Below are 19,760 nucleotides of genomic sequence, written 5' to 3' on the forward strand. Positions count from 1 at the left end.
TTTGACTCCCTAAATGTAGCTGGTAAAAGCTTAGGATAAATATAACTCCTTTCATGTTTTCCTTGTTGCCTTGCAGGTAGGTTTGAAAATTCTTCTGCTCTCTTCCTAAAGTAGAATAGAGACTTGCTTGAATAAAGCAGCATCAATAGTGCTGTGTTACATATTGCTCTGATACAAAGGAAGAATCCTTCCCTCTGCCGGAGCAAGATGTATCCTGAGTTCCCTAGTGCTGCTACAATAGAAATAGTTATATTGATGTGAGGTTACTGTGCTCCCTTCAAGCTTCCTACTCCTGCTGCCTGGAAGTTGGTGGTCTCTTCTCTGTATCTGCCCTCTTCTTTGAGTATTTTTTCATAATGTTGTTTATGTGGCAATGCCTGGGAGTGCTGGGCATGTGTCCTGGGTCTGTCCTGCATGCAGGATGAAAAAAATAACCCTGCCCACAAAATCTGAATTGAGAAATAGAGCAGAAGGTGTGATGCTGGTTGGGGAACGGAGTGGAGTTCAACTTTTTAAAGAAAAAAAACCCAAAAAGCCAACGACAAAAAAAAACCCAAACGCAAACTGATTTTTCCTTACATCATGGGAGAACAATTACAAACTTTAGAAGAACTATGAGAAACTGTTTTCTTGACATTACTAGCAACAGACGCATTTATGTATTAAGAAGTGACCCTTTAAAAATCCAGAAACTTCTTACAAAAATATGTGTATAGTTCTGCAATAAGACTAAAAAATTATAGTAATTCTGAGTCTAGATAGTGATGGAGCCTTTCTTTCGTCTGAGCTACAGTTTTACATCAAGATGAAAAATAAGTTTGGCATGGTGTTTGTGTACACTTGTGTTATCACAGTTACTCCTGGACTCTGGGGATGCTCGCAGCTCACACTAGCTGTATGATCGTATTCTTCTTTCAGTGCTTACATGCCATTTAATTCTGTCAGCTTGGATTTAGGTAACTTTCAAAATCTTGAGTTTTCATCGGATTCATTCAGGTTTGCTATTAAATTTCATCTGAGACCACAAAGCCTTTACAGGCAGGCATGACGTTTTGGCAAGGCCCCAATAGGATACTTAGCTGGTGCCAAATCTTTTATTTTTCTCGGCTATCAATGAAGCTGTTGTGGTAATGTGGGTTTTGTGAGCTGTGAGAATTTATGCGCACAAAGGGACCTGCTCTTTGCAGGGAACACTGGGAGCCCTGAGTCCAGGAGGAAGGGTAATTAAAGTTAATGAACCAGGGTAACCTTTCCATGGTGATGACCACTATCCTGATGGTAGGTAAGGGTCAGGGACTATTCCCATTTTATAATCACACTTCTAACTCTGCTCTTTAATTGGTGTTGGATTAAAAATTGGCCATTACCTCCATAATAGAACTGGTTTGTGGATTTTAAAGGAGTTTTTCAAAGCTCTACAAGTCTTCAGTGGCTTGTTCTTGGACTTGGCTTTGTGTTGTGTTTTAATGCAGTCTAAAAATGAAGTATTTTTAGCATATGACACCAGATAGTGATGTTTCTGTAGTGGGAGCAGCTTAGTTATCTCTCCATGTCAAAACAGAGACTTCTTCCTTAAATACTTCCCATGTTCAGAGGCTTCATCTAGTTTTATCAGCAGGTCTGAGAAGCCTTTTGAACTTGCTGTTCAGGGAGCGGTTGTGGGTTTAAGGTAACAGGCTCTCAACGATGGGCCTGAAACACTGACTTAAATCTGTAACTCTTCTACTTACTTGCTTTTGCAGCATCAGGTAAGTTACTTTATGCAAGGCGTTTCCCTTGAAGAGGATCTCATCATTGAAGTACATTTTTCTTTCTTAGGGATGGACTCAACAGCAAAGCTTTGCTGCTGTCTCAGAAGCCTTTCTAATCTATAAATCCTCCACCAAATGGGGTGCAAGCAGAGATATCATTGACAGCCTAAAATGCACAGTATCTAAAATGTTAAATATTGTTGATTTATCTTTCTTGAATTTTAATCAGAAGGCTGTGGATTTGATTGCCTCTTATCTATATGTAGAAATAGGAAATGACTCCTTGAGAATTGGCTGTCTATCAATCCTAAATGTTCCCATTATTAAACCAAACCCCATTTCTTTGTCCTGGTGACTGGTTCCATTCAAAGAGGTGTGGTGCTTTAATTAAGAATTGGTTTCAGTTTCCCTTCTGAGTCTGTCTGTTTGCCACAGGTGTTTTGTAGGTATTAGCCTGTTTGAAGGCATTCTTGTCTTAAAAATAACATGTTCTTCCTTTTTTTTTTATTTAATAGAAACTGTTTATTTGTTTGGTGGCTGGGATGGAACTCAGGATCTGGCTGACTTCTGGGCATATAGTGTGAAGGAAAACCAGTGGACCTGTATATCCAGGGATACCGAGAAAGAGGTAAGTTCTGCAACATTCATATTGTTAATGATGTTTGAGTTGTTGCACAGAAAAATGCCATGTTTCTGAAGTGCTTGTATTGATGTGTAGTGTGCAGTGAGAGCCACAAAACTCAGACCTTCCAGTTCTGAAGACTTTGGATATGCTTACATTGGGAAAATGTGAGATGGATATGAATTTGAAGGGGAAAGGTTTATTTCTCAAGAGCAGGCCGATGGGCCAAAAATCAGTTCAATGAGTAGAACCATGAGTTAAATAATTTGATAGGGCCGAACAACCAGACTGACTAATAAACATTTCGGACCTGATGCTGGTGTTGAGCTCCAGAAAAAAATTGTTTGTTTTTTTAGCTTCTGTAGAAAATGTGAATAGAAATGGACAACTAACAGACGGAAATCTAGAGGACAGGGGTAACTGCCAGAGGCCACGCAATCCCGAGAGCTTTCGTGGTATTCATTTGAGCCATTTTCCTTGGCCTGTTTTGCTCAGTATTTGACGTATGAAACCTCTGAAATGAATGTAGCTTGGGTTATAGGAGGTAACACAAAAAAAGTCCAAGACCTTTGGCTTGTGTAATTCATTTTACTGTATGCTGTGAAATGTTAAGCTTCTGTGTGGCGCTTGTGTTTTGAGTCCATTACTTGTTTGTCAGAGCATAACTTCAGGAAATTCGTGCAGCCTTTTGAAGGTATGAAAAGTTTGAGATTCCATGACTTTTTGATAAATTCAGGAGTTGATTTCCCCAACTATTTGAAAAAAGTATAAAAACATCTTATTTCCCATTTGTATTTTTCCAGTTTCTTGTCATAGCTTATTTTGTGACCTTCCGTACCAGATTAAATAACACTTTAATATTGCCCTTTTTTCCTGGCAGAGTTGTTGAGAAGTTGTAATCAAGTAGGACAAATAACCTGAGCTGAAAAAAAATCTCACAGTAAGGCACTTCCCGTAGCCTTCAAATCTCTGTGCGTGTCATGCACTTACTGTTTCTAACATCCTTTACAAAATGGGCAATAACAAAACTGAATGCGATATTCTAGTATCTATCATAATAGAGCAGTATAAAGGTAAAATTGTCCTTACATTTTATATCCTTGTAAACTGTGGGGTTTTTTCCTCTTATTGCAAGTTGTTTCTTTTTACTCTACTCTTTTCATCACTGTTCACGGCTACTCGTATGTTTAATAATATGATGCTGAAGCTGGATTTAGTCTTCTGGGGTCCAGTTCTGTAGGCTGCGCTTGTGTTGCTTCTGTGTGTGTTGAACCTTGGGGTTTTACTCTTTTTCTCACTGTTTACCCGACAGGTAACCTCCTTAAGACAAGGAGGGGTGTGTATGTGACATAATACCAAGGGGAAACTGGGACTCATCTCTCTTATCGACTGTATGGTAAAGATAAGCAGGTAGACCTTCCTTTCCTTTGTCTCCCTTTATAAGGAGGTTGGGAAAGTGAAGAACAGTGATAGAAAAGGAGGCACCACAATTGTAACTGTCTCTTCTTTCACTTTTCTTCTAGATTTATAGCCACTTAGTGTGTACTTTTGTCTAACTCAGGATGCAACGAAACAGGGCCCTCCTGTCAAAAAGGAGTCACTGTGTTTTCTTCCTGCACAAACCAGTGTGGGTAGTTCTGGTGTTTAAGGGATTCATTTCCTTTCTTGCTGGGATCCTGCCTTGTCCAGTTGAGCTTCTGTAGAGCTTGGGAGGCCTCGCTGGGATGCAAGGCGTCAGCTGTGCCAGGTGCAGCATATGTTTTCTCTTCTAGTTCCTCATGCTTGACTCTAGCAGGGTAATGCTGGGGTGGAAGAAAGAAGGGATATGCAAAGGAGGGCTGCGTAGGAGACGCAGTATAAGAGTTGTGACTTCATACAATAAAGTGGCTATAAAGGGATTTTGGAGGAAAAAAAAATTACCAAGTGCAATGGAAGGTCAGGAAATTCAAATGGAAGATGGGAAGGGTCTTGGTCTGAGAGGAAGCAAAATAAGGGAATTAAAAAGAAAAAAAAAAAAGAATGAGTTGAATGTATGGGGAATTTTGAAGAAGAGACGTACTTAATAGAGAAACATGCGAACAAATGTGTGTGGTTTCAGAAATGGAGTTGTAGAAGGACTGTCTGCATGGATATAGTCTGCAGTGGAGTTCAGAAGAAGGTCTGCCAAGACATAGGCCAGGGTTTTGGTGACTTACTGAGGTACAGTGAACAGGCGTCTGCTGTACTTGCAAACCAGCAGTGTTGTTTTTTGTTTTGTTTGTTGTTTTTTTTCTAAAGAGATCTGGATAAAACCTGATTTAGAAATGAAAAGGTCAATCTCAAATGTTGAGAAGTAAATTCAAAAACAAAGACTCCAGATGTTTCTCTAATAGGGACATCAACTGTTCACAAACAATTTGCGAAAAGGAAATGTCTGTTGACATGGAATTTTAAAAAATATCCAGAGTAGATTCCAGTAGAACTTAGTCTTGTTTTTGTATTGTATTGTGCTTGTTCTGCTTCTAGCTCTTTTGTTCGAATTAATCTGTGACAGTGGTTAAATAGCCACTCAATAATTAAGCTTGGACAAGAGCAGAATATGGTAAAAGTTGCATCTTATTCAACGTTGTCATAGGGGTAACACGCAGTAATGCCTTTGGGGTAAAGCGACTGGTAGTTTCTGTTGCAACGCCAGATCATCATCGTCTTCCCGTTGGCATTGTGTTATGAAAACTGTGTGACCTTTTTAATAAACTCTGTTGCTGCTGTTTATTTTCCAGTGTGCTGGAGAAATGTCTGTCACCTGAATTTACATTTGTGATTTTTAACAGTTAGACTACCAAAGCTAATTTTCTGTAGTCCTTTTTATGCCAGGAAAAAAATGCTCACGGCGCTGCTGGAGTAGCCGATGACTTACAGTCTTAGAAAGGGGGTCTAGAGGACCTGCTTGCAGCATTGGGATGAACCTCCAGTGTACATACCACAGCTGCTGATGGACAAACAGACCTCGGTTAGGCCTTCCCCACCGTCTCTTTTGTGGAGAAGGGCTGAGGGACTTGGGTCTTTTTAGTCTGGAAAAAAGAGGACTGAAGGGGATATTATCAATGCTTATAGATACTTAAAGGGTGTGTGTCAGGAGGATAGGGCCAGGCTCTTGTCAGTGGTGCCCAGCAACAGGACAAGAGGTAACGGGCACAAACTTGGGCATAGGACATTCCATCTCAACATGAGGAGGAACTTCTTTCCTGTGAGGGTGGCAGAGCCCTGGCACAGGTTGCCCAGAGAGGTGGTGGAGTCTCCGTCTCTGGAGACATTCCAAACCCGCTTGGACGCTTCCTTTGCAACCTGCTGTAGGTGACCCTGCTCTGGCAGGGGGATTGGACTAGATGATCTCCAGAGGTCCCTTCCAACCCCTATAGTTCTGTGATTTTGTGACCATCCCTTCAGTGTATGGATCCGGCAAGGCTCCTGCAGTCCGTATCAAATCCTCTTCCTCCTAACCTGCATCCTTCCAAGGAGACACACCACGGAGCAGCTCATGACCTCTCAAAAGCACCCACAACTTCTGTCCTCTCTGTGGAGTGCTTGAGTACGCAATAGCTCTACGAATCAGTTGGCACAAGGCACAGCCAAAACATGTGAAGCCTAAGAGCCTTTAAAGGTTTATACCCTGAACCAAGTGGAATGTTCTGACAAATGCTGTTGTCTCCAGGGTTTATTAGTGGTTGTAGATCAGTAGACTTTTTCAGGATTTGGGAATAAATAGCTTTGAAAAAACAAACCTTATCATTCCTTGGGCATTTTGATCCTAGGCCAGTGTCAATTAATAGAGAAACTTAACGTGTATGTTTCTGTGTTTAATATTTCTAGTTTCCAAGCAGCAGCTTTCTCTTTTGAAGGCCAATTTAGTGAAATTCAGTACAGGAGGACAGTTTAAGTGAGCTGTAGGAAAGACTTTGCTTGGTGTAAATTGATATTTATGTGGCTTTTTAAATAGGATCAAAATGCTGAGGGATGTTGATGCCTCTGGAGATTTGATAAATGAGAGTAAAGCAGCATGAGAGTTGGCATATTTTGTATGTCACAAGTATTCCTGTACCTTGGTTCAGTATTTCCTAGATACATGAGAAGAGATGGAGCATCTCATTCAAACAGTGTGTTACTGCATGAATCGGTAGCTTCTGTAGTGCATATTTGTAAATATGGTGTGTTGACTCATCCTCATTCTGGCTTTTTTAGAGGAAAATCCTGCTCACAAATCAGCTCTGTGAAGGACGTGGAAATTGCATAAATGGGTTAGGTTTTGGTGACACCGTGTTTCTCAGAAACTTTTAAAGCATTTTTTGCCAAAGGTGCTTAAGTAGAAGTGAAGGTCTTGTCACGGGTTAACTGGCTGAGAGCATAAATTGTTTCTCACAATGAAGGAAAACGTGGGTCAACAAGTGCCTGCTGTTCAGTAGGTTCAAAGTGATTTAGAAATTCGGTGTATTGTAAGGTGACAGTTTGCTGCAAACAGCAAGTGCTTTTCCAGGTTACTGAAAGTAAGAGCTGACAAGTGTAGAAGGATCTCACAATAGTGACAGACAAGGTGAATTTCATCTGCTATTGTATTTCCAGTTAAATTTTCTTTGGTGTCTGCATGCATTTCTTTGTTTGTTGACATGGATGAATTTACCCAAAGCTCCCAATGTCATACAAGCATCTCATGCATTTCTAAGAGTTTGTGACACCTATGACTAATTTTTTTTTTGTGTGTGTGATGCAGAAATATGCAAGCTTATCTCTGTAAAGCTTTTTACCCTATGCTGTTTTAAGTGTAGGAATTGAACTAGTCTCAAACATTGACTCCTCTCCACAGATGGTGATGTAGTTTGGAAGACACTTGGAGTAACTTGAGGGGTTTTTTGTTTCAAATTCTGTGATGTTTATGGACTTTGAGATCTAATATACAGAATCTGCCATGTCCTACTTCTGTATAGTTCCAGTTGTACAGATGCTCAGTTGTACAAGATGCCTGGTGCCACAAAAGCACATAGGGAGAAAGCAGCTGTCCCCAAAAGCCTGCAACAGAAACTTGGATACCACAGATACACCTCTGAGCCAACTTCCTAAATAGCGTAAATGCCTACAAAAGTAGGGACAAAGAAGGCAGATGCTAAAGTGAACCAAATGAAAAGTGTTCTAGGCTGATCCTAAATATCGCATGCTAATCTTCTATTTTGCTCCCTGCTTAGTAGCATAATGGCTTTAAACTGTTCTAGCCAGTATTCTTTCTCTAAAATGTTAGAGAGGGACTTTCAGATATGCCTGACTAACTTCTCCAGTGATTTCCACACAGCCAGCCTAAACCCAAAAGACCCAATTGAGGGAGGACTACTTTGATACCTATATATTTTTAAAAATAAACTTTTTTTGAAAAGGTTTTGATCTTTTAAAGGTAACTTCTATTTTGTCTTATGCTGCCTTGTATGCCTAAGGAGCTCTGTCCTCTTAAGCCTTGTTTGTTTGTCTTTTTTAACTTTGACTTTTTTTAAAAAGAAAAGATCATCTATATTTTAAAACAGCTCTGGTTTTTAAGTTATTCAATTCCATCACTAGGTGCCTGTAGTTCTTGTTTCCAGCATGAAAAAAGTTCAGAAAAGCAGCCAAACTTCAGTTATTCCTAACACCAGATGTTTCAATGTGTGGAGATCCCTTTCTTCCACACATTGGTATTGAAGTCAGTCTTGTAGAGAAGGGAATACTTAAGTAAATGCCTTATGCACGCAGTCCTGGAGCTTGTTCGTGCCAGTCTTCTGATTATACGTAGATTTTTCAAGCCATCAGAAAGCCTTCGGTTGCAAAGGGTGCAGCTTGTAAACTACTTTAACACCTTGAAGTAGTGCATCGTGCATAGTTGACTTGTGGCATTTATGTTCTGATAAAAATCACCACTTCAGCGCTAGCTTATGATGAGCTTACTGCTCTGATCTCTGATCTGGAATGCAGCTTTATTTTACTTATCTGACTTTATTGGGAAGTTATTGCATCATCCAGTTCTCTGTAAATTGCAGATGAGACAGTACACAGAGACACGCTAGGGTGGCTGTGACTGCATCTAAGGGAAGATGACACATTATTCAACTGCATTACACAATTTTCAGGTACGATTTAGTGAAGCGATGGGTATTGGTATAAGGAAAGCTGATTTATATCCCCTTGGATTTTAAAGACAGAAATATGCACCTGTAAGACAAGAGCCAGCTGGAATCCCTTGAACCCTGTATTTCACACTGAATGCATAAGGAAAAAGGCATTTATAAAGAAACAGGAGAGTATGTGAGGGTAGAAGGTGGGAGGAAAGCTTATTCTCTTGCCAGCAAGGTGAAAGTAGCTTCATACACCAGTCAACTTGGCCCTGGGAGTGGAGTAGTCTCTTATTTCAGCTCGGCTGTGAAAGACTTCTGTTACATTAACACTCCTCAAGCTGTACAAATAGAGAAATCCCTAAAGACATATGAGTTATCCCAGTATGGTGACATAAGGGAAGCATTCTCAAGTAGCATCATAGAGAAATCCTTAGCTAAATTTTCTGGGTAATTACATGCTTGAAAACATACTAAGTTTTTGTAGACCTTGCTGCTACTAATAAATGTATTTCTGTCACCAGGTTTTGGATGTAATTAGGACTTAAGCTTTCTGGGCTGTCTCGAGAGCATATACTGGCAGAATGGATAATACATTGACATGTTGAGTTCTCAGGCCTGAAAGAGCTTAGTATGTTTGATAGGACTTAATCCATGAAATTTCCAGGGCAGGTACGTGATGGAGATTTTACTGACCCTGGGACTGAGGAGCTGTTGGGTTCTAGTCCTCGCATTGTCCCATGCGTGCTTTACTTCCTGTGCTCTGTCTTTAAAAGCTCCTCCACACGTGTTTGCTGCCATGCTTTATGCTTACCCTTCTTAATGTAGAAGAGAAGGGTTTAGCGTGGTGCTTCACAGACCTCCAGTGAAAAATACATGTACTGTTTCTTGGCTGATTTTCCTCTACGTAGATTATGGGAAAATTGGAGATGGCTTGTTTCTGAAACCATGACACAGCAGAGATGAGCTGTGTGCTGCGCTTCCAGTGGTAATTGATGTGGTTCCTGCAGCTGGGTAACTAAATTATGTTCTTAGAATAGATGAAAGGTGATTTAAACAAAAATTTCAGAAGCTACGTCTTTCCTCATCTGTCACTCAGTTTAAAAGAAAGCATGGCAGTTCCCACAGTTCTGCTTTTTTTCAGAGCCAGAAATATTCTGTTCTGATATATGAATTTTTTCTCTTGCCATATTTCTTGTTGCTATAATACCTAACAGAGGAAGTCTGTATTAAACTGTATCTCGGAGATGGCAATCTCATAGCCATGGGTTGGCCTGAGGGAAAAACCTATACAGCCACTTTTATGACTTTCGAACACCTCTGGGTAAAAACTACTCCTTTGTAATCTGTTTGAGACTGTCTTCACCTTCTCAGAAACATCCAAGGGCCTGTGGCTGTCAAAGTATTTAGCCTTATAATGTCATGTTTATCTATCACCAGCTTTTCAAGGACAATTAATTAAAAAAAAAATCCAGACTACTTCATAAATTCCAGCCTTTCTGCGTCCTCATCTTTGTGGCTAAACAGTCCATAAATGACTAGTTAAATTTTTTTCAGCCTGTTGGTCTGCAAGTGTGACTGTAGCGAAGCTGAATAGTTTGCATCTGTGGAAAAATCTCTCTTGGCTGGACCTTCACTAGCCATTGTTACTGGTAATGAGAGGACAGCGTGAACTTACGATGCATGAGAAAATGACCTCATTCAACATCCTGCAATTGTTAATGGGGTTAGTTAAATTCGGCACACGAGGGATGTTGTCCTGAGGGCCCATCTCTCAGAGCTGGTGAAAGCTCTGGTTCTGTGGTGGGTCATCTGTTACATTTCATCAGTGTTACTGAAAGCAAAGCTGAGCAGTTGATGTGCAACAAAGCAACAATTTACTTGTTAAATTTTAAGGAGCTATAATTTTATTCACATTTCATCAGTGTGAGTAGCGCTTGGTTTGCAGGTAAACTGTGCCTTTTGTTAAAAACAACAAAGTATTGATGTCCTCCTGCTGCAAGGTTGTCGTGTATTAGGGTATTACTTCAGTGCTGCTCTTGTTTGCATTTGTAAGCTGAATCACGTAGGCTGGGTGACATTTTTGACTGTAATCTAAAGCCTAGACAAGACCTTCATACACATTCCTGCAACCTTCTTCACATAAATGAAAGAATTATTTCACGCTGTTTGCGTGCTTGAAGCTCTGGAAGTTTTTTCCCCTTTCCACTATTCCAGTTGGTTGCCTTGAAATTCTCTTGGTCATAGGATGCCTTGATTTACTGCAACATGAGATCCACGGTGTTATGCGTTGCTGGAAGGCCTTGACGATATCTTGGTGGGAGAACAAGCCAAGTGTGAGCACGCAGCTTAGAAATGACCCAGGAACGCGGCTCCCTGCGCTGGCAGTAACGCAGGCATCTGTTGCCAAAGCTGCTTCAGTACTGTAGGTAAACTCATGCAACACAGCTGTCAAAAGCAGAATATTGGTGCTTTGGAAAGTTCGTGAGTCAATTCATAGGGCACACTTTATTTCTTTAGAGGTGCGTTAATTAGGGTTCATTAGAAGCCAGTAGATCATGTGCTAGTTCATTTATTTCTGAAAATACTCTGGAATCAGTTGCTTCTGCAAGCAGGCTTGCTGAGAGACTTAATTTTTAACAGGTAATCCCCTGAGAATATAACATTAAGCATCTATTCGTTTTCGTAGCAGTGTTCATGTGCTGCACTGAGTCCGTGCTCATCTGCGCTGTGCTGAACCTGCGCTGATCCCTGAAGCGTGGAGCCAACAGTCTGAGTAAATTCTTACGTAGGGCTGGAAGGGATGGGCCCCTCATGGGTCATCAAATCCAGTCCGCTGCTATCATAAGGATCATGTCGTATGATCTCTGAGCTTAATCATTTGACTTATAAGCTCATTGAACCGTCTTTCAAAAATAGCACACCAGGCCATTTATTTTTTACTTCTAGTCTAAGTCTCTTTGTGGAAGGCTCAGCTTGAGGCCACGAAGTATCAACAGTGAGAAATTAGGACTATCCCAAATGTGTGCAGGCTTTTAGGATTTTTTTTTTTAAAAGCTTCATCCTGTTTAATTATTTTATTTTTTTTTGTTTTCCCACCTTAGAGATGAATCAAAAGTGCGTGCTAAAAGCTGCCTCTGACTTTAATCTGCTCCATCATGTCTGAGTCAGATGCCCAGAAAGGACTTTGCAACTAAATCTATTTAGTCGCATTGCTGTAGGAGGGCACTTGTAAGCAGATTAGCTATAGCTCAGATACTATGTCAACTGCCTGACTGAAGTCTATCTTCCTTGTCTAAGCTGTGGCTACACTTATTAATAGTTAATTATTTGTAAACACTTGTCAGAAACTTCTTATATCTGAACATAATATTTGTCGTAAGACATTTAACTGTTTTGTGTGGAAAAACTGCGTAGACTCGTGGCTTTCTGGTAGTGATCACGGGGAGTTTTAAGAGTTGTGCTTCCTTAGCCAGGTTCTGATCTATTTAATAGGCTTCCCAAAATATTTATTGGCAGAACATATTTAACTTGCATACTCTCAATGAATATTCTTTATAGCTGTAAAAGTAAGTTGGAATATCAGTTATCTTCCATAAATAGTGGCAAGGATATCTTAGAGTGGAAATGCGTGGCTGCTGACCTAGTGTAACCATTAGCTTCATATGCTGCTTTAAGCTTTTACTTAAGGCAAACTTGCAGGATAATAGAATGGAGTGTGCATTCAGCATCCAAAATGTTTTTTGGCGTTAGACTCCTGTCTCGTGCTCCTAGAAACACTTGGGATCCCAGTTCAGTCCTTTGCTGCGTCTGCATTCTACCGTGTGACACTCAAAGTTTTTTAAGTCTAGAGCTAGAGCTGTCAAGCCTTGGACGTGAAATGACACATGTAGCACTGATTTTTGCCATCATACGGATTCGGAAAAAGTAGCTGGGGTATGCTGTTTATGGGAGGGTCTTGCACGCTTAAGAAACCCTAATAGAGAGCTCACCCCCCTGAGCCGTGTGCCTGCGCTGGGCTGCTCTCTCCACGAGTGCTGTCGTGATGCTCTTGTGTCCCTGAACACAACCTGCCCTGTCTCGTGACTTGGCGTCCTGGCACGTGGTCAGTGATCTTATATGGGCATTAGAAGCGATACATCGGCCTCTGCTCATTTTGCTTTGTGTTTTGGGCTGATGAGAAGACAAACACCCTCTACTACCGTAAAAAAATGATAGATTCAATTCTTCTGTTAGGTTTTTCGTTTGCCCAGGTTATGAGAAACTTAAAATACCTTCTGTGAGCAACTTGTATGGGATGAAAGTGTTTTATTCAGTGTATGGCTGTAGTTGCTTCTGTTGCTGAATTTAGTACTCTATACGAGTAAAGCAAATTGTTTTGAGCTATAGCTTAGATTAAACACTTTGTGAGTACGCGTTAGCTGAAGACTGTCATTGATAAAGCACTAACAAGCTCCAATCTTAAAAAGCCTATAGACTTGAATGAACGCCAAGAATAATATGCATTTCCTTTCATTTTCATGATTGTGGAGAACTTTCCCTCTTTTTTTTTTTTTTGTGTGTGTGTGGGGGGGGTGGGGTGGGGGGGTGGAGGAGGAAATGAATTATGCTCTGAAACTGGGAAATGAGAGCAATTAATCTCTGCAGTTGTGTGTAGGCAGGAGGGGCTATTTGTTGCATGACAGCCTGCTCTCAGAACTGGAAACAAAGTAGGTTGTTTGTGTCTTTTTATGTCCTCGTCCTAGTTTGCTTTAGGACAAGAGCATTTACCTCATGACGCTTATTTTTGAACTTTATACTGGAGGCAGTGTTCACATTCCATTCAATCTTTTGCAGCACCAAGAAGGGAGAATTAGTCAGCTGTTCTTTGTTTTTATTTCCCTGACTCTTGAACATGGTCCAGGCTTGCTCCTGAGGTTTTTCATCTGGATCAGTCTGAATAAAACAGATTTTCTTGCAACTGAAAACCCTTTATTTGCAAAAGGTTATGATAACTGGGCTCCCCCAGTTCTTGTTTGGGGGGTGGGATGGGGAGTGGAACTGGCTTCCCGCAGTCCTGTTCACATTAAAGCAGGTTCGTAGGACGCTTATTTAAAAACAAAACAAGAAAAAGAAAAGAAAGAAAGCTATCATGTTTGTGCCTTAGCGGAGCATGCCAGAATGCTGTTGCTAAGATGATGCATGCTGATTCTGGCATAAATAGTTATTTGAGCAGACCCTCCCCTAAGGAGTTGAGTCCCAATCCTTTCTCTCCTGTATAGGAACAAATCAATTATTCTAAGGAGGCAGTGTTGTCTCTCGGTGCTGTTGTGTTGCTTTTTGAAAACGTTTTGTAAGTTAGTCCTTAAGTGGGATAATTGCTTTCAGCATTTGCAAGTTAAATGAAGAAAGCTCTAATTAGATTTTATAAAGTGGCTTAGCATGTTGAGAAGGCTTTTCATAAAGTATACTGTGTATTCACTTGGCGTTGCACAATTGAATTTCGTTGTAGCACTGACGAAACCAAAAAATCCTATTTGGCCTTGGTCGCTCCTGGGCACTTAAAGGATTGAAAGCCTGTCTTAGGTACTCCTTGCTGTACATACTCTCTTTTCCCAACCATCCCACCCTCATCAGGGCGTTAATCTGTATTTTAGAGACTGGAGGAGCGTCGTCAAGACCAACCTGTTTGAGGAAGGATATTAGAGTAGGGCATAGAAGCTTTGTATTTTGCAGTACTTCAAAAACGGGGCCATGGCACGTACTGTTTAATCTGTTTTAGCTGCTATTATGCTGTGCTAATTGTACGGTGGTGCTGGGTGGCAGAGAGCCATTTTGTTCAGGTTAGTCTTAGTTCCGTGTGGGCACTTATTGAGTTGCACAGAAGCTGAACAGTGCCCATGCTTAGTAATCTTTGGTATTGTTTGGTGTCCTGTAGGTTAGAAATGCGATATGCTAATGCTTTACTATTTCCACTGCAGCCTTGGCATAAGTGGAGGGACTGGCCAAAGCAGCATAACATATTGCTTGCCATCTGAATAAGAACTTAGCCTGGTCACAAGCTTCTTTCACGTGTGGTTTCTGCAGTCTGCGTGCCAGCCGCTTCCTGATGAGAATTGGAAAGAGTCCCCAACGCTGGTGTGTGTTCAGATCATTTGGGCGCTGATGCTGGGTGTGACTTCTTAGTTAAAACAGACTCTAACATACACTCTGTTTAGGAAGCAATACCTCTGCTAAATCAGTCAATCAGTTCTTGAAGCTTCATCTGCAAGAACGTAGATCCCACATTGTATTGAAGCTATTTCAATGAAATTATATCTAAAGAATGAGTACTCAATGAGAAGTCTTGCATTGATTTGTCATGACTTCTGATAACCACAGGGGCAGATGATTGCAAACCAGTTAAGACTGTTATTTGCCTTCTGTTCTGCTCAGGAAGGCTTGGGCTTGCTTAATCTTCTCTTGTTATCAGTGTGCAGGTGAAACTGTCTTTATTAGCTGCAGGTACGTTTGGAAATGGCAGTTATGCTTAAAGGACCAGCAAGTACAATAGACACTTTTTGTGTGTCTCTGGTTTATCTTTGATGATAAGGCCCAAACTTGAGTAAGGGTATAGAGACCTGTAGTAAGATCCACTCACCTTAGGACGTTAACTCATATATCGTCAACCTGCCTACATCCTGGCAGGAGGGGACAAAAGGTTTTTCTCCTGTTCTCCAGCCATACTTGATCTCTTCAAGTGTAGATTTAAAAAAAGTCATGTCTATTATGGTCAATTTTTTTCACTTGTGACTTATAAAGAGTCAAGTTCTTTGAATGCTTCTGGAATCAACAAACTCTTTCCCATTTGAGTTTGGTGGGTCATTTCCTCCATGACAAGTTGTGGCAGTTTGTTCATTGTCTGAACAACAGGCTCGCTATTGTAACCACATGAAGTACACATCTTTGGATGAACATTCGCAACCGCCCACAGGCTCTTGATTCACTTAACCACATGTGCCTTGAAGAGTTTTATTCACTTTCAGTGTCTGCCCATATCTGTCTTTGTAAATGGACTTTGTGTCCCCCTTTGAGGTAGATACATACTATGAGGACTTCGGTAGTCAAACTGAGTACACACAGATTAAGGCCTTTCCCCTCTTCTACCTCAAATGTCAAACCGATGTGTACCACTATTTACTGGAGTTATTTACTCATATTGCTAAACGTGTAGACTAAATTGGAAACTTTTGACAAGTCTACCATGTGATCTGGTAAGTGGTATGCAGGAATAACGCCAGTTTCCTTTGAGAAAATATTATGAATTGGATAAAGTTTTCTTTATTACAAGAAATAGTTCATGCTGTGACAGGCTCTGCAAGTTGGTGGAGTTGAAGTTCGTAAGTGAACTTGAGGTGATGAAGTTTCTGTGCCTGCATAGATGAAATGATCAAACTTAAAAACTTTAGTAGCCCTTTAAAACCGCAGATATTACTGTGTGAGATGTGACCAGTATGCAATTCAAGAAAAGGTATTTTTCCTGAATTCTTTTCTCATTTTAACATAGCCTTAGGAGTTGAAATTTGTATGTTGTGTATATATAAAATTGTATACTACTCGCATGTAGTACCTGTGCTGTTGATGCCAATGCTTGAAACTGGTATTGTAGGTGCAAAGTGTCTCAGCCTTGCGTCTGCATTCAGTCAAATTTCAATCGATGGTACAGCTCTTCAAGGCAAGGCAGGTCTGGAAATTACTAAATTGGAGATTCATTCCTGAAAGTGCCAAAGACGTTATTTGAGCAAATTTGGTAGGATTTACTTTAGTCCATAGAACGTATAGAGGTGAGGGAGTGGGGAAAGATAGTTAAATTGGTGTGTTCAATTAAAAAACTGCAGGGACCTGACAAAGAGGGGGGAGTCAGGAGGTGTACAGGTATGTCTTGACATTTCATCCAAACGATAGCTGTGCCAAGGCAAATACGTGCTCTTTGGCAGGGGAACAATGGCATATCCTTAAGTGTCCCAGCTGTGTAACTAGAGATGAATTTTTGTCTCCTGGGGTTACTTTCTTGTGAAACAGGGGGAACCTTTGTGAATACGTAAACTGGTATTTCTCGTGCAAAGAAACTACCCTTTGTGTTTGGAAGAGGGTTCTTTGCAAGATGCTATTTTGTAGGAACAAGGTCAAGTAATGTTGCTGCCTTCTCTGTCAACTTTTTCCATGTTACCAAAGGCAACGAACGAACTTCTGCTGCATTTCAGGATTGTATGCTAATATTTCACTTCCAGCAGTACTTTTTTTCAGTAAAGAAAATTATCTTAATTACCATGAAGTAACTAATCCTCAAAGCTATAATCATTGCTGACATAATGCTTCATATTTACAAAATATGAACAATTCGGCTCACCACTTCAGATTGTTATTTGAGTTCCTGTAAAGAGTTTCCTGTAACTGTTGTTTAATCAAGAAATTGAATTCTACAACATGAGTATTAAAGTCTTCTGATTACAAAGATGTAATGCTTCCTTTCATGGTTTATCCAATTTAATGAAGTGTATTCCATCAGCATATTTTAAATTTCAGCAACGATTTCAGTAGAATTTTTACATTAAATGGTACAACTATGAAGACTTTTTTTCCCGTAAGGCAGTATTTGGTAGCACATGGAGCAAATACCGTGTTACTTATTTGGTGTGGCGTGACTACTTTTCTTTAACTGTAAGTCTTTTAATAAATGGTGATTTTCTACATCTTTGCTTACTTGCGTAATCTTTATTTTTCCATGGATATTAATAGTCTTTTTTTGTCTTTCATACTTCAGTCTTCTGTACATCTTATCTTCCTTTGTCACTTGCAATCTTACCAGTTTTCATGTTGGTTTCCAGACTCTGAAGCTTAGCTAGCCAGCCTTGTTCTGACGTTCTTACTTATGAAGTGCCAAAATTATACAAACTAAGGCCAAATAAACTATAGAATTTATCTATAAGCATGATGCCAATTTTTTCTTTTTTCTGATATTTTGCAAATAAGGGTTTTCAAGCCTTGATTTATAGTATTTTGGAGTTATGGGAAGATCACTCATGCTTCAAGATGAGTGTACGAAGGCTCTCAAAATTAGATTTGGGAAGCAGAAAGGATACTGGCTAGGACTGCATAGCATCGTCATAATGTCATTGATTAAATTACTCTATTATTTAACTTGAACACTCCTGGATGGATAAGCACATAATAATTTGACAGGGACCCTCTGTATTTCTCTTGACGATCGTAACTCAGGGCAGTATTGCTTACCGTGGGAAACTTTCCTGTAGTTGGAGGCTGGAAGGGCCATATCTATTTGCGAAGGACGGGGGGTGTTTTTGTTACCTTCAAAGACCCATTATGGGATATGATTGCTTGTGGGAGTGTCTGGTTATGATCTGTTAGAAAACAGCCTATTAATAAAACAGAGGCTCTTGTAATAGAGCACTTCTTAATCTTCTTCCTATGTAGTTATTTATAGGCTGTGACATCTTAATTTGCCTCTCATGTGCATCAACTTCTCTTATTTTTAAAAGATCAAGTAGCTTTCACACGTCTCCGAGAATCGCTTCTGGAAGAAATAGTCTGTTTTCTAAGGAATCGTACAAAAAGGCTTCAAGTCATAAGTTTGTTGTAAAAAATGTTTTAAGGTTTTTACTGGTATCTTTCTAAAGGACAAAGAAGTTATGGAATGTCCTGTTATATAGATACTTGTATATTAATCCCGTATTTGTCTGACTACAAGCAGATTTTCTTGAATTCTCAAAGGATTTCCAGTTGCAGTGACCAACCTGAGGCAACATTAAATACATTATTCTCTTTATTTTTGTGGTCCTTTTCTTTATTAGAGTGGTCCTAGTGCCAGATCTTGTCACAAGATGTGCATTGACATTCAACGAAGGCAGATCTACACGCTGGGACGCTATCTGGATTCCTCTGTGAGGAACAGCAAATCTCTGAAAAGTGACTTCTACCGCTATGACATTGACACAAACACATGGATGTTACTAAGTGAAGACACTGCAGCAGATGGAGGGCCAAAGCTGGTGTTTGATCATCAGGTCAGCTACACTGATATACTTAGTGCAAGTTCTCAATGTTTGCTAATCAGTTTTTTGATCGTAGTCTCCTGTGATTTGGAAGCACCGTGCCAGGTAACATAGCGGTGATGAGGAAGGCTGTGATCTGCACTCAGTTAAATTTTAAGAGTACTGTTGTCTAATGCCACAGACTACTGGTATTCTAATCAAACGAGTCAGAAGAATCATAAAAACCTTTGCAAACTAATTAATTTTATTAAGACACGCTTTATTACAGCTCAGAGCACAGTTCATCTGTTTTTAATCAGTCTTGTTGAGCTGGGTTTGCAGATCTGCCTACTCAGAGGGCGCTGGGAAACAACTTGCAAAGCTGTGCGTGATACCTTCAGAAGAATACTATACGCAAGCTGCTGAAATGAGGTCAAGAGGATCAGGATGCTTTCAAAACTGGTTGTCTCTTAAAATTTGTAGAATGTGCTTGCTTTGTAGACATTGAAACACCTTAGAGGAGTGGCTGCTAATTTTTTTTAAAAAGCCACACTTGTCTATGTTCAAACTGAATATTTTTTTGACTTGCGTTTAATGGCTTTTGTGTACTTGGAAAAGGTATTTTGTTCTTAATTGATTTTTATAAAGGATGACTGAGAAACAGCACATCAGTATTTGTTTTTAAAGCAGCTCGAGAACCGATTTTATTGGTACTAGCTGTTTTGTAACCAAAGCTGCTGTTTGCCAGCACAATATGTGTTTCTGCTGACACTGAAAATGAAAGATACGTGTTGACTGCAGAATAAAAGCCAATCAGTCTTTCTGTTCTATTAATAAGGAATACCAGCCTCCCAGGTGTTGGGGAAAAGGCGAAAGTAAATTGTCAGCTGGCAAGGCTACTCTAGGTACCTTGTTTGCCTACTTCTGAAATACCGTTTCTTTTTTCCCCTGCTGTCTCTTAGGAAAGAATGTCCTCCTTGAATTCTGTATCAATCCGGAGCTCTTCCTCTTCTCTCCCTCAGTACCTACTGCGATAGCAGTTTTTGTTTAACCTTCACAAAAATGTGCTGCACTCAAAGTGTTTTGTGTAGGCTTTGCTGAGTAGCATCTCTATCTTACTGCAATCTTGTCTGTGGGTTGTTTGGTTTTTGTTTTTTTTTTCCTCTTCTCCCCCTGGCTTTTTGCAACACTCTGCGTTGCACTGTGTCTGAAAATACCACCTGGAGTCAGGGAGTTTTGTTTGATTTGTACTGCAGTGCATCCCTTGTGTGCT

At 40.2% G+C, this 19,760-nt stretch overlaps 1 protein-coding gene across 4 annotated transcripts in view; it reads left to right on the plus strand.

Annotated features, from left to right (window-relative positions):
- Window positions 1-19,760, plus strand: part of MKLN1 (muskelin 1) — a 97,681-nt gene that overhangs the window by 48,035 nt on the left and 29,886 nt on the right. For all 4 annotated transcript variants that reach the window (XR_010069604.1, XM_063323693.1, XM_063323696.1 and 1 more), the window contains 2 exons: window positions 2,267-2,379; window positions 18,308-18,520. Coding sequence is in view for 3 of the 4 variants with exons in the window: in XM_063323693.1 (XP_063179763.1) it covers window positions 2,267-2,379; window positions 18,308-18,520 (326 nt within the window). In the remaining variant the exon portion in view is untranslated. The remainder of the gene's footprint in view (window positions 1-2,266; window positions 2,380-18,307; window positions 18,521-19,760) is intronic.

This window comes from Chroicocephalus ridibundus, chromosome 1 (genome assembly GCF_963924245.1).
Source record: "Chroicocephalus ridibundus chromosome 1, bChrRid1.1, whole genome shotgun sequence".
Taxonomy (NCBI): Eukaryota; Metazoa; Chordata; class Aves; order Charadriiformes; family Laridae; genus Chroicocephalus; species Chroicocephalus ridibundus.